The following is a 19615-nucleotide window of genomic DNA, read 5'->3' on the forward strand; positions in this document are numbered from 1 at the left end:
GGGAGTGCTGTATTATCGGAGATGTTGTCTTTGGAATGAAATGTTAAACTGAGATCCAGCCTGCATATATATTTCCAACTATTTAAATAATAGTAGAAAAATCTTTACAATATAGGCCGAATTTCCCCACAAGGAGTGTGAAGTTGGAATGATGTCCCTAGCACCTATCATGTCTCTCAGGATGACTCTGTCTCTATTAAGTGGGCAAATGCTCAGCCATTTTGTGCATTACAAGGTTCTACAAAGAGCAATGTAATGAATGAACGGGTAATCTGTATATGTGGTGCTGGTTTTATCAGAATTGCTTATAAGTGCAGCAGCCGGCATCTGCAGTTCACATTCATTCTTAAATGTCCAATTATTTGCAAGCAAGTCATCCATTTATACGTAAAGCTGACATTCTGTTGTAAGCAGGAAAAGATGTGATAGAGAAGAGTATAACAATGTCTTGGCAAGGACACAGTTTGGATCTTCCATACTACACTGCTGATTTGTAAAATAGGTATTAACAATAACACAGCATTGTACTGAGCTACAATAACTTAATTACATAAGCAGATGTAAGGTTGCAATAATTTTAACTTTATTGATATAAAATTTATTCAAGTATATATTTTAGTTATTCTGTGAAGCAACACATAAAGAAACACTTTAGTATGGGCCTGTGGAAGTAAAAATAGCAAACGCAAATATATATATTTTGGATGAGATTTGCATAAACTGATAAAAGACACCATTAACACTTATGATAAATGTAAATTCGTCTTTCTAATGTAAGGTATAACTTGAAAGTACCTTTTATTTCATAACTATCAGTAGCCTAGTTGGTGTGCCACACTTTTGTACAGTGGGTGTGGCTTCCAGAACAGTGTTAATCACCATTGTGAATGGAAGTTGTATGCCCCAATATATAAATAAATGTATATGTGTAATATAAGCAAAATATACAGCAGGACAAGATGGTATAAGGTACAGTAACCACTTGCAAAGCAGCTGATGTAACTCATTTACATCTATGGTGCTTGTGAGTTATGTAGTCCTGCTCCCGTCAAGTATTCTCTAAGTAACTTATTCATGACTTTGTTACTCATGAGTTGCCAGGTTGTAAAAGAAATTGGATATTGCACTGGTCTCAATTCTGTTTCTTCTCTATTTGGGTGCCAAACAGCCTCTCAAGGTATAACTATATAATGTTAGATTGGTTGTAAAATAGTTTATGTGATTGATGACTCTGTCGCATATCAATAAAATTATAACCATATTCCCATAACTCATTTGTCAGGTGAATAATAAAACTCTTTTTGAAATTAATTAATATTCTCTTCACAGACCCAGATCCCAATCCTAGTAGATGCCTCTTCACTCGATGTTCAGTGTTATTTGTTGCACTGTACTGAAATCATTTCATATTTTGCTTTCCCTTCAATTTGCTGTTCTGTCGAACAGTGGCTCTCCTCCGGGATTGGCTCTTTGTGGTGCAGCTCAATTATCAGAACATAAACAGAAGTCCCAAGAACTCCTCCAATCATTGGCGCGATGACAGGAACCCACCACCAGCCATCGCCCGCACTGTGTGGACAACAGGTAAATATTAGAAATGTTGGCAGATTGATTCACTCATAGTTATTGCAATACCAGACTAATGTCCTGGCCTGTTAGAATCTGACTGTTTGTGTATGCTGTATTCACTCAGCTATTCAGAGTGTTTTGGGTTCAGAGATATTCGGAGGGGTGGACTTTGAGTGGTTTATAAATGTTATGCAAATCCCCAGTATTAGGTTACACCACTGGCTCTTTTCTTGGTATCTATAATTTTATATCTCCTGATCTCTGGACCTGTTTGATACACATTTATAAAGAACACATTTGCTCTTTTCCTACACCAAACACAGTGGAATTCTTCCCCCAGTATTTTTACAGAACTGCTCACAGCTCAAATATAAAACCCTGGAGAGTCTCATTGGAAACTAATGACTGACAGTCTCTGTATAATTTCAAAGTTCCAAGCTCACCACATACAACTAGTGTTCAATTTTATATCTAAAAAATATTCCGTTATTTCTGTTGTCTCACAAGTCTCTTTCTCCAGCCTTGTCAAGTCTTTCTTCCCAGCACAAAACAATCTCACTTTCTCACCCTGAACTCTCTTATGCCAAACAGTCTCTCTGAGCGGTCCAGACAAACCTATGTTCCTGATCCAGATCAACCTCCCTCTCTGACCCAAGGGAACTTTACAAACTTGGATTCCAACCCCACTTCTTCGTGCCTCAGAGCAGCCTCCACAGGCTGGAATTTCCTCATTTCACCAATTCACCAAAATATGAAACGGAGAACATCAACTTTATACTTTTCTACTTTTTCCGCTAAAATTAGTGAACAGAAAAAAATATATTTTCCAGAACAGGATTTACAACACTCTACAAACGTCAGATTGCAAACTGTACATGTTTGTTTAACCCAGCGTAACCAAATGGCATCACATGACGTCCCCCATTCATCTGCACAGTAGCGTTCTCAGTATTAAAGTACCTCATCAAACCCGCTAGAAACATGGCATATACAGGAAGCACAGTGGGATCCCACTCTGTGCAAATCTGTGCAGCTCATGAACACAACGACACAACCCACTAGTGGCTTTGTTCCTCATATGTTATTTTGTTGTGTTGGTGAGATCTATAACTATAATTTCCAGCAGGACCCTCTATCAACAAATATCTGTTTAGCAATCTTACTGCCCCCATATTACTCTTTATATGGATGTTCAGATTGCTTACTGTTTTCAGCAGTGCTTCAGTCTTCAGGGGTAGATTTTGTATCTTTGGGTCGAGGGTGTAAGGGTTCAGTACCACAGTTGCCCTTATTGCAAAAACCGAGCACATGATCTTCTGTCCATTTTGGATGGAAAATCGTGAGCAGTTTATGCGGGTTTTGCAGTAAGGACTTCTGCCCCTAATGCCCCAGCACGAAAGAGGAAAACTTACCTCTTGGTATCAAACCAAAGAATAGTCACCAAAAGGAATTCTGCTCCTCTGCAATATTGTTACTGGAGGTGCAGCAGAAAATAGCCAGCAATAGAGTGCAGGAAAATTTTATACATCGCATGTTTTATAATTCTGTACAGTTTGCTGATCATCAGTAGTGATACCTATGTAATCTATTACAATCCTTCCACTATTCCATACAGTACCACTATTATAAAAAAAAGACTTGCATTTATATAGCGCCTTTCATGACCTCAGCGCTTTACAGCCAATGAAGTACTTTTGATGTGTAGTTACTGTTATTATGTAGGAAACGTGGCAACCAATTTGTGCCCAGCAAGGTCCCTCAAACAGCAATGTGATAATGACCAGATAATCTGTTTTTTAATTATGTTGGTTGAGGGTTAAATATTGGCCAGATCACCGGGGAGAACTCCCGCTGCCCTTCTTCCGAATAGTGCCATGGGATCTTTTACATCCACCCGAGAAAGCAGAGGAGGCCTCGATTTAACAACTCATCCGAAGGACGGCACCTTTAACAGTGCAGCACTCCCTCAGTACTGCTCTGAAGTACAGTAGTGCTTCATTCAGCAGTGAGTTTTCAAGACCAATAGTTATTAAATTATGTTTCTTTTTAATAAAAACACCATATTTTCTGGTAAAATTACAAATTTGCATTGATGAACGTACCATGGCAGTTCACTATCAGTTGACTCTAATGTCCTTGTCATACTAATCTGGGCAATGGGCCTGAGATGTATTAAAGAACAGACGTCATTTGCAATGCTAGATTGTGTGGTCTGAACACAAATGAGCGCTCCGTATTCCTCTGAAACTCAGGACACCACTGTGCTTGCACAGTCACAGTACATCATTCTATTATGCAATGAGTATAACCTGGCATGCACACACTCTATTTATCTACCAGCACATCAGGTACCGAAGGATAGATATAATATATGTGTGTGCTGCCAGGTTAAACAAGCCTGAGGAGCTGAGCTTATGTCAGTTGTAGCTACAAAGCAGCTCAAGATATCATCACTTGCATTAGATTTTGGAAGGTAGACTATCACCAGTCTCCCTATGCCAACATAGCCAGATGGCACCATATGGTATCCCTCAATCAGAAGTTTCCTCGGTATTAAATGTATAATTCATTATTTGTCCCCATCCCTCCTATGGTCAGCATTATGAAAAATTGGGAATTTATTTTGATTCGAAGGTGATTAATAAGATATCACATTTTCCATTCAGTCTATACTAGAATTCTGACTTGGAGGGCTAGGGACAGTAACACAGCTGAAGGAAGAGGGCAAAGGGAAGTTTGGTGTAAGGGAACTTGCACAGTTGGACTCTGAAGCTTATAGGGAGAGGGCTGTACCACTTGTATTTTCCTCAATTCACTAATTTTAGGGAAAAACTAGGCATGTATAAAGCTGGAGTTCTCTGTTTTATACTCATGCTTACCTTTTCACTAAAATTAGCAAACAGAGAAAAATATATCCCCTAGGGGTCGTTCTGAGCCATGAGAGGGGACTTCTTGGAGTTGGAGGAAAATTTACTAAACTCTTCTGGGTCAGGAAGCATGATTGATCTGAGCCAGTAACTTATCAGATCTGGTTCTGTGCAGTGAACTGCTGTGGAAGTAGAATCAAAGCATAGAGCTCTAGTTGCAGCTCCCCGACTAAAGCTAAGGCAAATGCTGAAATCTCAGATCGCTTGCCAGGGTTCTAATTAAATCAGGAAGGGTTTTTTTTGTTTCTAAATGTAGAACATTGTTAGCTGCAGAATTGATATATTGTGGAAGAGGAGAAAGAGAAGTGTAGTGTAGGGGAAATTACATATAGCTTATAGGGAGAAGACTGTTCCATTTGTATCCTGGAGGCATACTCTGCTCTTCATTAATTTTAGGGAAAGACTAGAAGTGATACCATGGTATACAGTTCCTTTAAGTGAAGCTTGCATAGTGTTTTGCTGTTTGTTGGTTCCCTCATTTCTCTTCCCCCCACATTAGTCCCCAGTGGTCCAGTGATTCCTCTCACTGCCACCCTTTGCTCTTTGAGCTGGACAATGGTATAATACTCAACGTAGTTAATGGCATATAGTCGTCAGCCAGCAGGAGGTCCAAACTGCAGTGACAACCTACAAAAATCGCCAAAACTCATGCACAGGGTAAATGAGCTTAAACTGTAGTCCGAGGGGAAAGATTTCCTCAGTATACCAGCTGTAGCAAAACTGTACTCCTATTTATAAAGAACAGGTGTATGATTTTGCTGCATCTAGAACACAGAGGATATATTCCCCTGACGTTAAGATTCAGACGCACAACTATAGATTGGGAGACCAGTGCTCACTGATTTTAAAATATTACTAGTGGATGAAATCATAGTGTTGCTCATGGGTGGTTTGCAGTATGGAGCATATTATGAAGGGTTACTAATGTGCTTAAATTGTCCATCATCACATACCTGAAAACCTCAAATCCCCATCCAGCCACAGCTGTAAAGAGCCGGGGTCCAAGGTCCCGAGCTGGGTTTATAGTACCACCACAGTTAAAGCCCATTGAAAGACCGATGACCATGATGATAAGACCAATCACCACTGGCTCCAAACCTTTGGGTACACAATCATTCTTAGAGTCCAAAATGGCCAGAATAGAGAAGAGTAGTGCAGCAGTGCCCACAATCTGTATAAAGCAGTAAACAAGTTTCATCAATTACATTGACGTTTGTCAGTTACATAATGTCATTTACATTTTCACTTTTTTTCCATCAAGACAACAATTTACAGAAAAAAATTATATATTTTACAGATTTAATTTCCTGTTTTTTTCCCAAACAATTTTAAAGCATGATGCAAGATGTCTCAGTCCCTTACTTTGAGGAGATGTAACTGAATTGACAATACAGGTCACAGTGAACATTGATATGGTGCCCATTTTGCAATTGTATCCCTGAGAAATATGAAGATTTCCTTTGTCTGACAGATGGAAGAGCACAGAACTGGTTTTGGGAAATAATTGGGGAGCGATATCAGGAAGAGTGAAGCTCGAGCCCAAAGAAAAAGATGGGTTACAGAAATTTTTGCATCACGGGTTAAATTATTTTATGAGTCCACTGCATCCATTTTTATAACACGTTTGTGTATTAGAATTAATTGTTAATATATACTTTACTTAAGTGCTAGATGCACCCTGATCATGTGACAACATCAGACTTATAACTAACTGAAAATAAGACATTGTGGGGGTTATTTGAACCTAACCTGTGGACCACCCGTTTTACACACAGACCAATTTTACTCTTCATTGACAGGTGGCTGACTCGAGCCCACCTGTTTCCCAACTAGCGGGTTAGATTAAAATTACCCCCTGTATCTCAGACTAGACATGACACAAGTGACAGCATCTGCCCTTGGTAGTGATATTTTCATTCGCACAGTTTTTAAGTGCTTGGCTTTTGTGTTGTGGAGTTTCATTGACCAGTTATTCTCTTAGTTTAGCTTTTCCTTGTGTTGGTGTGTTTCTCAATTCTTCTTGTTGCACAGGTCCTGGTTTGTTGGCAAATGAGAGAACGTAACTTTTTCAATGAATAGTTGAATGTTCTTCGTTATCTCCCTACACACGTCTCTTTAGGCTCTGCTGTGTCCAAGAGGGTAGTTGGCCAGCTCTCAGGCTTCCGGCTCAGAAACGCTTCACCTGGTTGCTGGGATAATGTGCAATCAGGGTCATTTTTAATAACACAAATGGCAACAGTTTACATAAAGCTGGAAACTGCAGGAGATGTGCAACAGCAGCCCAGTGCAGACACTCTGGGGTCAACTCTTGTCTTCACCATTGCGCAGGAACGGGGGAGTAGTGCAATGAAATTGGACCGCAGCATGTACTCTACCATTCCCACTGCTGCGCTGGCCGCCGCCATGTTGATGGGGGCCTTGAAATGGGCGGCCAAGGCCCACGCTGGTAACAGGCAAACGCTTCATTAACCTATGCAAATTGGGGTCCTATGAATTTCATAGGATCCTGCTACGCTTATGAACTACCAATGGGCGAAGTGTGTGCCACGCATGCTCCATCCATTGCCAGTGAGCAGCCGAACCTGCAGTTGTTAAAGGGAGCACTGCAGGGCGATCAGAAATGTTTGATAGTTTGTAAATTGGGGCTTCTTAGGAGTATGGGCATACTCTGCTATGCCATTACCATGGAGGAGGAGGAGGAGGAAGTAAAGGGCAGGATGGAGTAGAGTCTGGCAACATTCAAGGAGGTTGCAGCCCACCAAATCTTACCTCTCCCGTAGAAAATACAGGGAGCACAGGTCATATGAGAACCTTACTAAGGAGGCGTGTATAAGATTGAGCTTCACCAAAGAGGCAATAGGGCAGTTCGGTCACGTACCGCATGATGACCTGCAGCATATCTACCCGCACTGCTCTCTGTGTCTATGAGTGTAACCACTGCATTCATCTTTTATGGTACAATCTCATTTCATGCAGCCATGGATAGTCTCTACAGTACGGGCATGCATTCATCAGGTCACTGATGCCCTTTACAGGAGAGCTGGCAAACTCATCACCTTTGACGTCACTGCAAGATGTCAGGAATGTAGGGTCATCCACTTTTATGGGGTTGCTGACTTCTCCAAGGATGCAATCTATGGCATTCACATTGTTTTGTGGGCTCCCACAGAATACCCCTTCAACTACCTCAACAGGAAGGGCTTCCACTCTCTCAAAGTACAGATTGTGAGTGACAACATGCAAAGGAACCTACATGTCAATCCCCAATATGCTGGAAGTTGACAGGATACCTTCATCCTTCGCAATTTGGCCCTTCCCGACCTCTTCAGGGAAGAAAATCACATCAATAGATGGCTTCTGGGGGACAAATCCTAGCCTCTGCTCCCATGGAAAATTACCTCACTGAAAGTGACCCCAATAGCAGCAGGGGAGCACAATAATGAGGCACATCAATAAGCGAACCATTTGGTCTGAAAAGCATTCTCTCACTGCCTCAACTGGTCAGGAAGGGCTCTGCAATATCTCCAGATTATGTATCATGAACAGTTATATCCTGCTGTGCCCTTCACAACTTCACCTTTCGAGAAGAGCTGGAATTTGACATTGCTGGTGAGGAGGACTTGGCTCTGTTGGAGCCAGAACTACATGCCGGAGACCATCATAATGACCTGCACTCAGAGAACTCCTGAGTGACTACTGCAAGGAGTCTATCTTTGACACCACTGCTTTTCATCCTTCTTTCCAACTTTCCAATAAAGGGACATTCCCTCGATTGACTACCCATCCTATAACATAACAACACATCAGTCCTCTTTGCCTGTACATGAGCGTGCCAATAGTCATCACCTGAATGAATAAGTCAGCCCCAAAGAAATGCACCCTTTCCTGCAAGACTCTAACGTACATGAATAGCAGAGTGACCAGTAAATACACATTCTAGTTTAATACAATAATTGTATACAACCCAACCTACTCTTTCTTTACACCATGCTTTCCCTGGGTACCTACATGTATCTTTCTTTCCCCTATTCTAGTGCTTCTTCTAGGCACAAACTGAGGGCCAGGATCACAGGGGGTGGTTGGTTCGTCATGCTCTACAAAAGGGTAATGGGACTAAGATGATCCTTATCTCTCCTGGCAGGAAGCCTCTGCTGGCTGCATCTCTGGAGCTGGCTCTGGGGCTGCCAGGTATCGTCTTCCACATTGCACCAGCATGGTCCTTTGAGGAGGAAGGCTGGAGGCACTTGCTGCTGTCCTGAGAGACAGCAGAATCAGGCAAGTGGGCTCTAGCCATTAGCATTCCTCTATGCTTTGGAAATGTGGCCAAACTGATCAGTGGAATAGCTGGTCTTATGACAGCTATCAGATCCTGAGAGACAAGTCACATGATCTGGAAGCCGCTATGCAGGCAGTTCTCTATTCTCTCTCCGATTGCCACCAGAGTTGTAGTCTGTGCTATTGTGGAGGTGGAGGCACCGAGAGGTCCCTGGTCATTTCTTAGCAGAGGACCTGCTGCAGATTCCTTTGAAGTTGCCTCACACTCATTATGAAGACAAAGATTTTGAGATGTTGCTGCAAAGGAGAGCTGTAGACTTTAGAGCCATACTTGTCAGTTGCCACACATCCTCAGAGATTGACCTCAGTGCCTGCATGTAGGTACGATGTTCCTTGAACACCCTTCTTTTCAGGTGAGTACCCATGAGTTCTGGGTCCCACAACTCTGAAGTCATAGGCAGCCTTCACCTCATCCTCTGCGGGGAAGGTGGCACTTCATTGCCCAGTCCTCCGGCTCTCTCGTGCTCTGTGAATCACCCGGTGCCACTTTCTCACTAATACTATCTAACTGAATGAAAGCACCTGAGCTAGTGCCAGGGTGTGAGGAAGCATGTGCCACCCTTTCACCATCCTTTGCCCCCCCCTCCAATTGCTGTGATGGATTTGCGGAAAACTAGGGCAGAATTTAAGAATGCCAGCGTGACAGTTTACGTGTTCAGTCACTAACCTAGCACCGGCAGTATGCCATCGACTTTGCCATCTCCCACGGCAAGAGCTCCATTGCCTTCTCCTCTAGGGTATGAGAGGATGAAGGGTGGGGATGTCCCCTCTGATGGCCTGCCTCTGTTGGGCATTGGGAGCCATTTTCTCCTGCAATAAGATATAGTAAATGAGGGGAAGACTAGCAGTTGAAAAGTATGTGCCAAGAGGTGTGGAAGAGCTGAAGTAAGAGATATGGGGATATCAATCTGCTAAAGTAGATAAAGGGGTTTTAGAGTTGTGCAAGTAAATAATTGCTGTTAGGGAAGCAGGGTGGACAAGATACCTTAACCAGAGTGCATTGTGAAGGAATAGTTAGGCACGTGTTGCTTTAAGAGGGCGAAGAGTGTGCTGGTGCCCAGGGTGAGCAAGGAAGAAAAGGAGGAATGTCCAGTGTGTTACCGTGTCTGCCCTGGTGAGGTTGTTGAACTTCTTGCAGCAGTGCTGTGTGGTCCTGGGAGTGAGGGAGTTGGCAATCATTGCCAGTGCCACCTCTCTCCAGGTGGCATGATTGATATTTCGAGTTGGCTTGCTGGCACACACACTCAGGAGTCTGTCCCTCCTGACTTCAGTTTCCTCGAGGAGGACTTAGAGATGTGAATTGGTAAAGTTCAGTGTTCTTCTCCTCTTGCTTGGTGCCCTGTTACCTTGTCTGCTTCATGCAAGTGCTCCTGATGTCGACTTAGTTCTTGAAAAGTATGATGAAAAGACTGATGAAAAATGCAGCGAAGTTATCGGAGAGTCAAGTGAGTGAATCAAGCACTGTTCCTTTCTTTCCTTGAGGTCCCCCAGTCCTGATGCTGAAGTGTGCAGGCTGAACTGTCTTTTTAAAGGCTGCACTCCAGTTTCCATACACTCCAGCCAATTATGTCCATTTTACACTGTATTTACACTAATGACTACTCCAATGGATATTCAAATGAGCTTACCCAGAAAACACTTGTGTAACTGCCTCTCCAGGCCACCAGTGAGCGCATTTTTTTTTATTGGCGTAACATTGGCGCAAATCACCTTGAGGAAATTCACCTCCCATGCGTCACCTCCTCTGAAGTTTAGTGGGTAAATGCATCACTTGGGATCGTACTAAGCCAGACAGATGGGGAAGGTCCCTGATTTGATGCTTGGTGATCTAAATAATCTCAGCCAAGAGCTTGGTGGGTCGGAAGCCCTGATCGTAAAATTGGCCATAAGTTGCTCACAACCTTCTGTCCATTAACATTGTGAACAGCTTGTGCCTGATTTTGTGATTAGGGCTTTCTTTCCACTAAGGTCTTACGCCCCAGCGCTGAAGGAGAAAATCAACCCCAGGAGACTGAGGTTAAGGAAGCGTGGAAAGAGGATTTTTGAAAAATGCTGTGAAAATTTATAGTTATGGCACGTAAGTATATATTTGTGAAATGGTACAATCCAAACCACATGCTACATTAATACTAAGTGAAAGCAGGACCAAGAGTAAAAATGAGACCATATGGGGCAGTTGATTCCAGAAATTCTTCAATAACTACATACAAGTTGGGATTCATGTAGAACTTTTATGAAATGTGAAAAAAACAAAACATAATTGGTCAATAAAAAATAAGGCACAGGACAAAGAAATTAATACAAGCCTTTTATTCAAGAGAACATTAAAATGTTTTCCAACAATTATGAAACAATGATACTTGGATTGTAAAATATTTGAAAGTTAAATGATAGTCATTATTACTTTAAAGCATATTAATATCAATAAGGAACATATGATCGCCCAATGAATCTGTACTGAATTAGAGTAATAATGTCATAAATAGGCATTGTGGCCATTCTTGCAGCTATAGTTCGAGTGAACTCCGTCCAAAGTGATTATTAGTTTGTTGGACAAATGTCCACCCCATTTGTCCACCCCAGTCCATCACCAGCATCTCCACATCTTTGTTGGACAAGGTATTTGGAGATCATGAGTTGATCTTTTTTTCAGCACAAGTTGAGATTGATGCTGACTGGTCTACTGGTATTAAAAAAAAATTACATTGAAAAATTGGAAGAATCAGACCTTTGGTCCTTTTGAAAGATGATAACATGATTTGGATGTTGTATCCTTGAAGAGATTTTCCCTTCATATCCAGAACAATGGAGAAGGGAAGATCTGTTCCTCCAAGTCTTTATTCTATAGTGACTTTGTTGATCTCATCAGGACGAGTTGAAGTAGGAAGGTCCTGGGTATAGGGGATGCTCTCTTTCTTTCTCTTCTCCAATCTCTCCACACACCCCCAACTTTCTGTTTCCTGTCTGCGACAGCTAGGTATCTAGCTAACAGTTCTAGTGACTGATAATGCTGTACCAGCGCAGTGCTATGTGTACCTGAAGCCACATATTTGATTTTGCAAAGCCAACTAACTTAAATAATTGTGGCACGCCCTATGGTTATCACAAGATGCGTTGGAAGCGCCCAAAGATTGGGAGATGGTTTATCAGGTGCCAACGGCTTTTAAGAGGCTGCTGCATTGTTTGCTGGCCAGAAATGGCCTGGACATAATGTTCCCATTGGTGGGTCGACCTGTGGAGGCCAAGCAGCAGGAGGACCAGGAACAAATGCTAGTTCTATTTGGAGAAGAGAGCCACAGAGGAAAAAGATTCAATTTACATATTGGGCTCCCTCATTTGGAATGGGCGCTGTGAGAGTGGATCATTTATTAGGCACTCCAGTCATTTTATGGGACATTTATTTATTTAAATAAATTCTTGAGCCTTGCACAAAGTCAGTGTACAGGCTCTTTGTGGTCTAAGCCGCACTATGGAGTGCTGTGTATATTGGCCACTGGGTAGCCCTCAGACCTTAGTGCCTGATCATATGGAGCTTCTGCACTTTGGTGCCAGCGATCCTATTATTAACTCACTGTTTTTGATTTTTTTTCTCACCAGCGGTGGGAAATCTTGCCAATAAACACATACCCAAAGCTAATGTAGCTGTGATTTTCCGATATGCTTTCCTGGTCGGCAAGGTGCCCTATTTTATTGTTGTTCTTTTCTCGTTCACACTTTTGTTGTGTGAATTGAATCTGTGATTTGGATCAGTGATATTTTCTCTGGACAATTGACTGCGCTGTATTTTATTTTATATTATATATGTCATATATATTCAAAAAGTACAACCAAACTATAATTTAATTAACTTTTTTATTCTAGTTTTCTTTAACAAGTCAGGTATTCCCAAATAAGAGGTTAATATTTTCAGAATGAAATGATTGTGTGATTCAATCCAGATGGTGAAAAAAGTGAGTTCCATGCTAGTTGTTGTCATTTTGTAAACTGATGTTTGTTCATAAAAGTAGAACATTCAAACAGCCAGGAGTATTACTGTATGTATTTCAGTGAGGTCATTTATTGATGAAGCATCTGTGTCTCAGTAAAGACCTCAGTATAGCTCCTTTCACATGTCAAAGTACTTCACAGCTAATGAATTACATTTGAAGTGTAGTCACTGTTGCTATGTAGGAAATGTGACAACTAATTTGCACACAGTAAGGTCTCACACGATAAATGAACAGTTAATCTGTTGCTTGAGGATAAATACCAGGCCATCAGAAGAACTCCCCTGCTCCTCTTCCAATAGTGCCAAGGAATTTTTCCATCCACTTGAACAGGCAGATGGAGCCTTGATGTAATGGGGCAAACTTTTGTCTTCACTGTAAGAGCAGTAATCTGGGTGGAGCAGATTACCCGCCCGTTATAAAACCCACCCAATTTTCATTCCATTAGTATCTCATTTAAAAGACAGCATCTCTGATAGTGCTGCACTCCCTCAGTACTGCACTGAAGTGTCAGTCTAGATTTTATGTCCAAGCCCTGGAGTGGGGTTTGAACCACAACTTTCTGACTGGGAGGTGAGTGCTAGTACTGAGCCAGACTGACACAGTACATGTGCCATGAAGTAGATAATGTGGTTTTGCACTTGCAATCCTTTCCAAGGTGAATTTGCAGTCTACCCTGTGCCATTGGGTAAAGTCCTTCTGCTTAGGAAAATAGGGAAAGTTCAAGGAATGAGATACCATAGCTACGCTTAAGCACCTCTTCATGGTCAACTCCAGACCAACAGTGGCAGCAAACCTGACAGTTGCCCATTTTATTTTGATGGCTAAAGGTTTAAGGAGCAGGAGGATGGAGGGTGGGCGGGTGGTGGGTAAGAAGAGATGGCACATTGGTGCAATGTGGTGGAGTTTCAACGCACTAAGTCACAGATTGGTAGGAGTTCCAGATCTCCAATGCAATACAGAGGAGGCATATAAAGGGTAAATGCTTCCCACAGGGAAGAAGGGGAAATCAGAAGGGTGCATCACCCTGGCTGCACTTCTGATGGAAGGCTACAGAGTGCTAGAAGACTGGGAGCAACTCATTAATGACAGCAATTGCAGGGTGATTTAAGAATCTGTTGGTATTGTTCAAAAACCGTGTACAGCTTTGGTCTCCTTATCTAAGGAAGGATATACTTACCTTAGAGGCGATGCAACAAAGGTTCACTAGATGGATTCCTGGGATGAGAGGGTTGTCCTATGAGGAGAGATTGAGTAGAATGGGCCTATACTCTCTGGAGTTTAGAAGAATGAGAGGTGATCTCATTGAAAGGTATAAGATTCTGAGAGGGCTTGGCAGGGTAGATATTGAGAGGCTGTTTCCCCTGGCTGGTGAGTCCAGAACTAGGGGGAATAATCTCAGGATAAGGGGTCGGCCATTTAGGACTGAGATGAAGAGGAATTTCTTCACTCAGAGGGTTGTGAATCTTTGGAATTCTCTACCCCAGAGGGCTGTGGATGCTTAGTTGTTGAGTATATTCAAGGCTGAGATAGGTTTTTGGACTCTGAGGGAATCAAGGGATATGGGGATCAGGTGGGAAAGTGGAGTTGAGGTTGAAGATCAGCCATGATCGTATTGAATGGTGGAGCAGGCTCAATGGACCATAAAGCCTACTGCTGCTCCTATTTCTTATGTTTCATCTCTCACTCTTTTTAAGAACATATCAGAACCAGTTCACGAGCACTATGCTGTAAAATTAGTTTGGAAGCATTTATGTTTACCTGGTCTGCAAAACCATTCGCGAAAGACAAATGTGGAGCTGGATAAGAGGAGAAAATCTGCGCTGTTGCATTTTGACCGGTTATTGACAAGTTCCCACCATCGAAAGCCATGAAAGCATCTAAAAAGTACATAAGGATTATTCAGTAGTTGTCGATTTCCATTACTTACATGTGAATATAAAAATGACAAACTCACCATAATAAAGCCCAAAGACAGCTGCTGAACCAATAAAGGCTCCGACAAACTGAGCAATGCAGTAGACTGGAAGTTTCAACCATTGAAGGCGTCCCAGCACACACATAGAAAGGGAAATAGCTGGATTCAGGTGTGCCCCTAGAACAATATTAGACATATTTATAGTTTGGGGGGAAAAAAGTCAAATATTGTCACATTTCCCAGTGATAGCCATCGCATTACATGGATTAACCATTTATTTATCTGGAACAGATTAATTTTTAGACTTCTGCTCCTGTGATGGCTCTATAGGTAAATGCATGCTTGGTGCAGCATTGTATCACACTGATTAAGACAAGTCCTGGGTTCAATCCCTGAATGGAGGTGCTGCATCTACCCACACACATAGTATGTGGCATGGTGTGGTGACACCAAGAAAGGAGATGGGGAAATAAAAGAAAACAAACAAGTGAATAAATAAAACAAAATAGCATGCAGGGTTTGGGATGGGGTGCAGGGAGTGCACAATATTTTTAAAAACAATTTGCATAGATGAAAAATAGATCTTAAATGAATGATAAATAATGAATGGGAAGTCACTAGCAAGGCTACACCCAGCAGCATTTCTCTTATTACTCCCAACTGCGACCCCATAAAACCTAAAAATGCTGGCACGCTTTGGCTGTGATATAGAGGCATTTGGCACCCTCCCACGATCTCACACATACACTCACTCAATAAGGGTTAAAGGATTATAAGAACATAAGAAATAGGAGCAGGAGTAGGCCAATCGGCCCCTCGAGCCTGCTCTGCCATTCAATAAGTCATAGAGTCATAGAGTTATACAGCACGGATAGAGGCCCTTCGGCCCATCATGGCTGATCTGATCCTAACCTCAAATCTAAAGTAAGGAATCTTACAACACCAGGTTATAGTCCAACAGTTTTATTTGAAAATCACAAGCTTTCGGAGATTATCTCCTTCGTCAGGTGACTCACCTGACGAAGGAGATAATCTCCGAAAGCTTGTGATTTTCAAATAAAACTGTTGGACTATAACCTGGTGTTGTAAGATTCCTTACATTTGTCCACCCCAGTCCATCACCGGCATCTCCACATCAAATCTAAAGAACACAAGAAGCAGGACAAGACCCGGCCATTCAGCCCCTGGGCCCGCTCCGCCACCCACAGGGCCTTGACCGATCCGAACTCAGCTTCATGTCCAATTTCCTGCCCGCTCCCCGTAACCCCTAATTCCCTTTACTTCTAGGAAACTGTCTATTTCTGGTTTAAATTTATTTAATGATGTAGCTTCCACAGCTTCCTGGGGCAGCAAATTCCACAGACCTACTACCCTCTGAGTGAAGAAGTTTCTCCTCATCTCAGTTTTGAAAGAGCAGCCCCTTATTCTAAGATTATGCCCCCTTGTTCTAGTTTCACCCATCCTTGGGAACATCCTTACCGCATCCACCCGATCAAGCCCCTTCACAATCTTATATGTTTCAATAAGATCGCCTCTCATTCTTCTGAACTCCAATGAGTAGAGTCCCAATCTACTCAACCTCTCCTCATATGTCCGCCCCCTCATCCCCGGGATTAGCCGAGTGAACCTTCTTTGTACTGCCTCGAGAGCAAGTATGTCTTTTCTTAAGTATGGACACCAAAACTGTATGCAGTATTCCAGGTGCGGTCTCACCAATACCTTATGGAGGATAGCTCAGTCTGAATACAAGACATGCGTTGGGAATTTCCTCAGGTTTGCGCTGCCGTAACTTCGAAGGAGCAGGAGATGTCCTGAGGAAATTCCCGGCGATATTTTCTTTTCAGACTGAGCCAAGAGACTTTTGTGAAGACCTAGTGACCGTTTTTGCCCTACAGCAGACAATAGGTGCCCATATTACCCACAGCCCTGGATAAATGCAAATAGGAAGGGCAGAAATGTGTATAACATCCAAACCAGTTGAAAGAAACTACAAAGCACTCAGTACACTAGGTCTAATCTACTCTTACAATAAGGATCCTCTAAACTGCTGCCTGGTAACTGTACTGAATGCCAGCACAACTACAGGTGCCAACAAATTCGACTTGCACCCAAAATGTGCCTAAAACCAGCGAAGCCGTGGCTCTGCATGCCAGCCTCAGGCCTGAGCCAAATTCAGCTTTGGGCCTCAATTAAATGCCACCAGTGATCTGCTGGCCCCCCATTACAGCTCGCCGGTCGGTGAGGGCAGGAAACTGGCCAGCTCCTACGGTGAGCCAGCAAGCAAGTCAGGTCAGGGGACAGACGCAATCCTGGGAGGTGGGGGGGTTGCTGCTAGCAGTGAGCTGGAGTTTTTATGTGGATCCAGGAGGAGCAGTACTATTTTCGTGAAGATTTCCATGGTCAGTTCATTATAATAATTATGCACAGGTCCAGACACAGATGTGGAGATATGCAGAGAGCGCAATACTGGTGGGAATGGAAAATTGCAGCATAGGTGAAATTCAAAGGGATGCAAACAATTAAAACGAACTATCAGAATAGGGGGACAAAAAATTCTTGTAGCTTTAAGAAAGGCTCAAAAAGCAGTTAAAGCCATTGGCTGGAGTCGGAGAGGTCTAAGAAATGACAGGTGTAAATGTGACTGAGCATTGGAGAAGCACCAATGTCAGAAATTTCATGAAGGACACTCCTTCACCACCCCCCCACCCCAACGTTCCAATTTACACCCGTGGAAGAGGAACCAAAGAATTTCTTCTGATTGCTTCTTGAACAGGTCTCACTGCCAACTATTCAACTCAAAATCAGAGAACAGCAGCGGCCTTTTAACAAAAGACATTAATAGCCGGGAATTTCCTTGGAGTTGCTCCTGCCCTGCCACTGCCACATCACTGGAGATGTGTCGGAAGCCCCGTTCACACGCATAAACAGGGTTTCTACCGTGCTAGTGGGAGCAACACCAACAAAATTCCTGGCCAATGTTTTTTGAACTTGTTCGTGCCATTTAACAAGTGCTCAACATGTTTTCATACCTGAATGCCTGTTCGAAGCTACGTGAATTAATAATGAGTGGATACCAAACAGCGCCATGCCATGGAGTGTGGGACACCAGCTTAAGCCCCATTCCACTGAGTTCTCAATCTCAACTGTGCTGTATTGAAATGTATCCATATATTTCCTCACAAGGCTAGGAACAGTCAGATAAAGAAAGAAAGGGCATTCATTTATATAGCATCGTTCACGACCTCAGGACTTCTCAAAGCACTTTACAGCTGATGAAGTACTTTTGAAGTGTAGTCACTGATGTAATGTAGGGAAACGTGTCAGCCATTTTGTGCACAGCAAGGTCCCACAAACAGCAATGAGATAATGACCAGATAATCTGTTCTTTTCTTAGTGATGTTGGTTGAGGGATAAATATTGACCCGGACACCAAGAGAACTCCCCTACTCCCCTTTGAATAGGGCCATGTGATCTTTGATGTCCACCTGAGAGGGCAAACGTTTAATGTTTCATCCGAAAGACGGCACCTCCAACAGTACAGCACTCCCTCAGTAGTGCACTGAAGTGTCAGCCTAGATTATGTGCTCAAGTCTCTGCAGTGGGATGTTTCCATCAGGCCATTCTTGTTTGCCTCCTGCTGCTGGCTAAAAAAGGCATTTGTGAAAGACTCGGAAGCTGCCTTACCCTGTAGGCCACTGGAGATGTTTGGTTTGGGGAACCTACAAGGGGAGAGAGCATGGAAAAAAGATAGGGCACACAATCATTGAAGGGTAATACATCTTCAGTAAAAAATAACTGGACACGACAACAACAACTTGCATTTATGTACTGCCTTTAATGCAGTAAAACGTCCCAAGGCACTTCATAGGAGCGATTATCAAACAAAATTTGACACCGAGCCACATAAGGAGATATTAGGAATGGTGACCAAAAGCTTTGTCAAAGTGGCAGGTTTTAAGGAGCGTCTTAAAGGAGGAGAGAGAGTTAGAGAGGCGGAGAGATTTAGGGAGGGAATTCCAGAGCTTAGGGCCTAGGCAGCTGAAGGCACGGCCGCCAATGGTGGTGCGATTAAAATTGGGGGCATGCAAGAGGCCAGAATTGGAGGAGCACAGAGATCTCGGAGGGTTCTAGAGCTGGTGAAGGTTACTACAGTGTACTACCGTGCACTTTTCACTTTTACCAAGGAATTAAATCCCAATATTTCAACACATTGTTACAGCACCACTCTCAAGCTGTACTGTTTCTCCTAGCAGTGGCATAGCTAGGAATGGACATTTGGGTGGGCCTCAACTTAAAGTGGACGGACAAAGATCAAAGGTCTAACCCCATAGCAAATCATTTATATTGCAAATGATTTAAAACAATTAAAACCCTGAATACATTGAATAGTGCCCCAGTACATCCATTTAACATGTTTTAAGTATAGACAAAAAGTTAGAGAGATCAAACAAAAATATCAATGATAAAATTAAAACTCTGTGGGTCCTTTCAAAATAGCACCAAGGATTCAATTCACTCTCTAGAAAGCACGTTTCTGATACGGTGACACTCTGTATATAAATTTTACTCAGTTCGAGAGAAAAAAAGTCTCACACACAAGATGAATATGGATTCTCTGGCAAATCAAGTTAATGATCCCACAGGACTGTGGAGAGGTGGTAAGTGCTTAGCTGAGCTGGTTTTGAGTCGTGGGAACGAGGATCCCGACTCTCCGACTGGGGTCTGCTCATCTATTCCCGGCCCTGACAGCACCAATAATACATTCCACCTGAATGATGGCGAAAGCTGCTAATTAAAAGAGTCCAAAGTTGGGATTTTGAGCTCAATTTAGCCAAATAGTGCAATTAAACAGCATGTCATTGTCTGGAAGAGCCCGGGAC

General features: G+C 42.7%; 1 protein-coding gene across 2 annotated transcripts in view; it reads right to left on the reverse strand.

Moving 5' to 3' along the window:
• Positions 1-570: 570 nt before the first annotated feature.
• The window catches only part of LOC137301841 (aquaporin-9-like), a 61913-nt gene continuing 42868 nt past the window's right edge, over positions 571-19615 (reverse strand). For both annotated transcript variants that reach the window (XM_067971507.1, XM_067971506.1), the window contains 4 exons: positions 14775-14912; positions 14579-14697; positions 5450-5667; positions 571-1569 (listed from right to left, as the gene is read on the reverse strand). In XM_067971507.1, the coding sequence (XP_067827608.1) occupies positions 1377-1569; positions 5450-5667; positions 14579-14697; positions 14775-14912 (668 nt within the window). In that variant the 3' untranslated portion in view covers positions 571-1376. The remainder of the gene's footprint in view (positions 1570-5449; positions 5668-14578; positions 14698-14774; positions 14913-19615) is intronic.

The sequence above is a fragment of the Heptranchias perlo genome, chromosome 34 (genome assembly GCF_035084215.1).
Source record: "Heptranchias perlo isolate sHepPer1 chromosome 34, sHepPer1.hap1, whole genome shotgun sequence".
In the NCBI taxonomy this organism is placed as follows: domain Eukaryota; kingdom Metazoa; phylum Chordata; class Chondrichthyes; order Hexanchiformes; family Hexanchidae; genus Heptranchias; species Heptranchias perlo.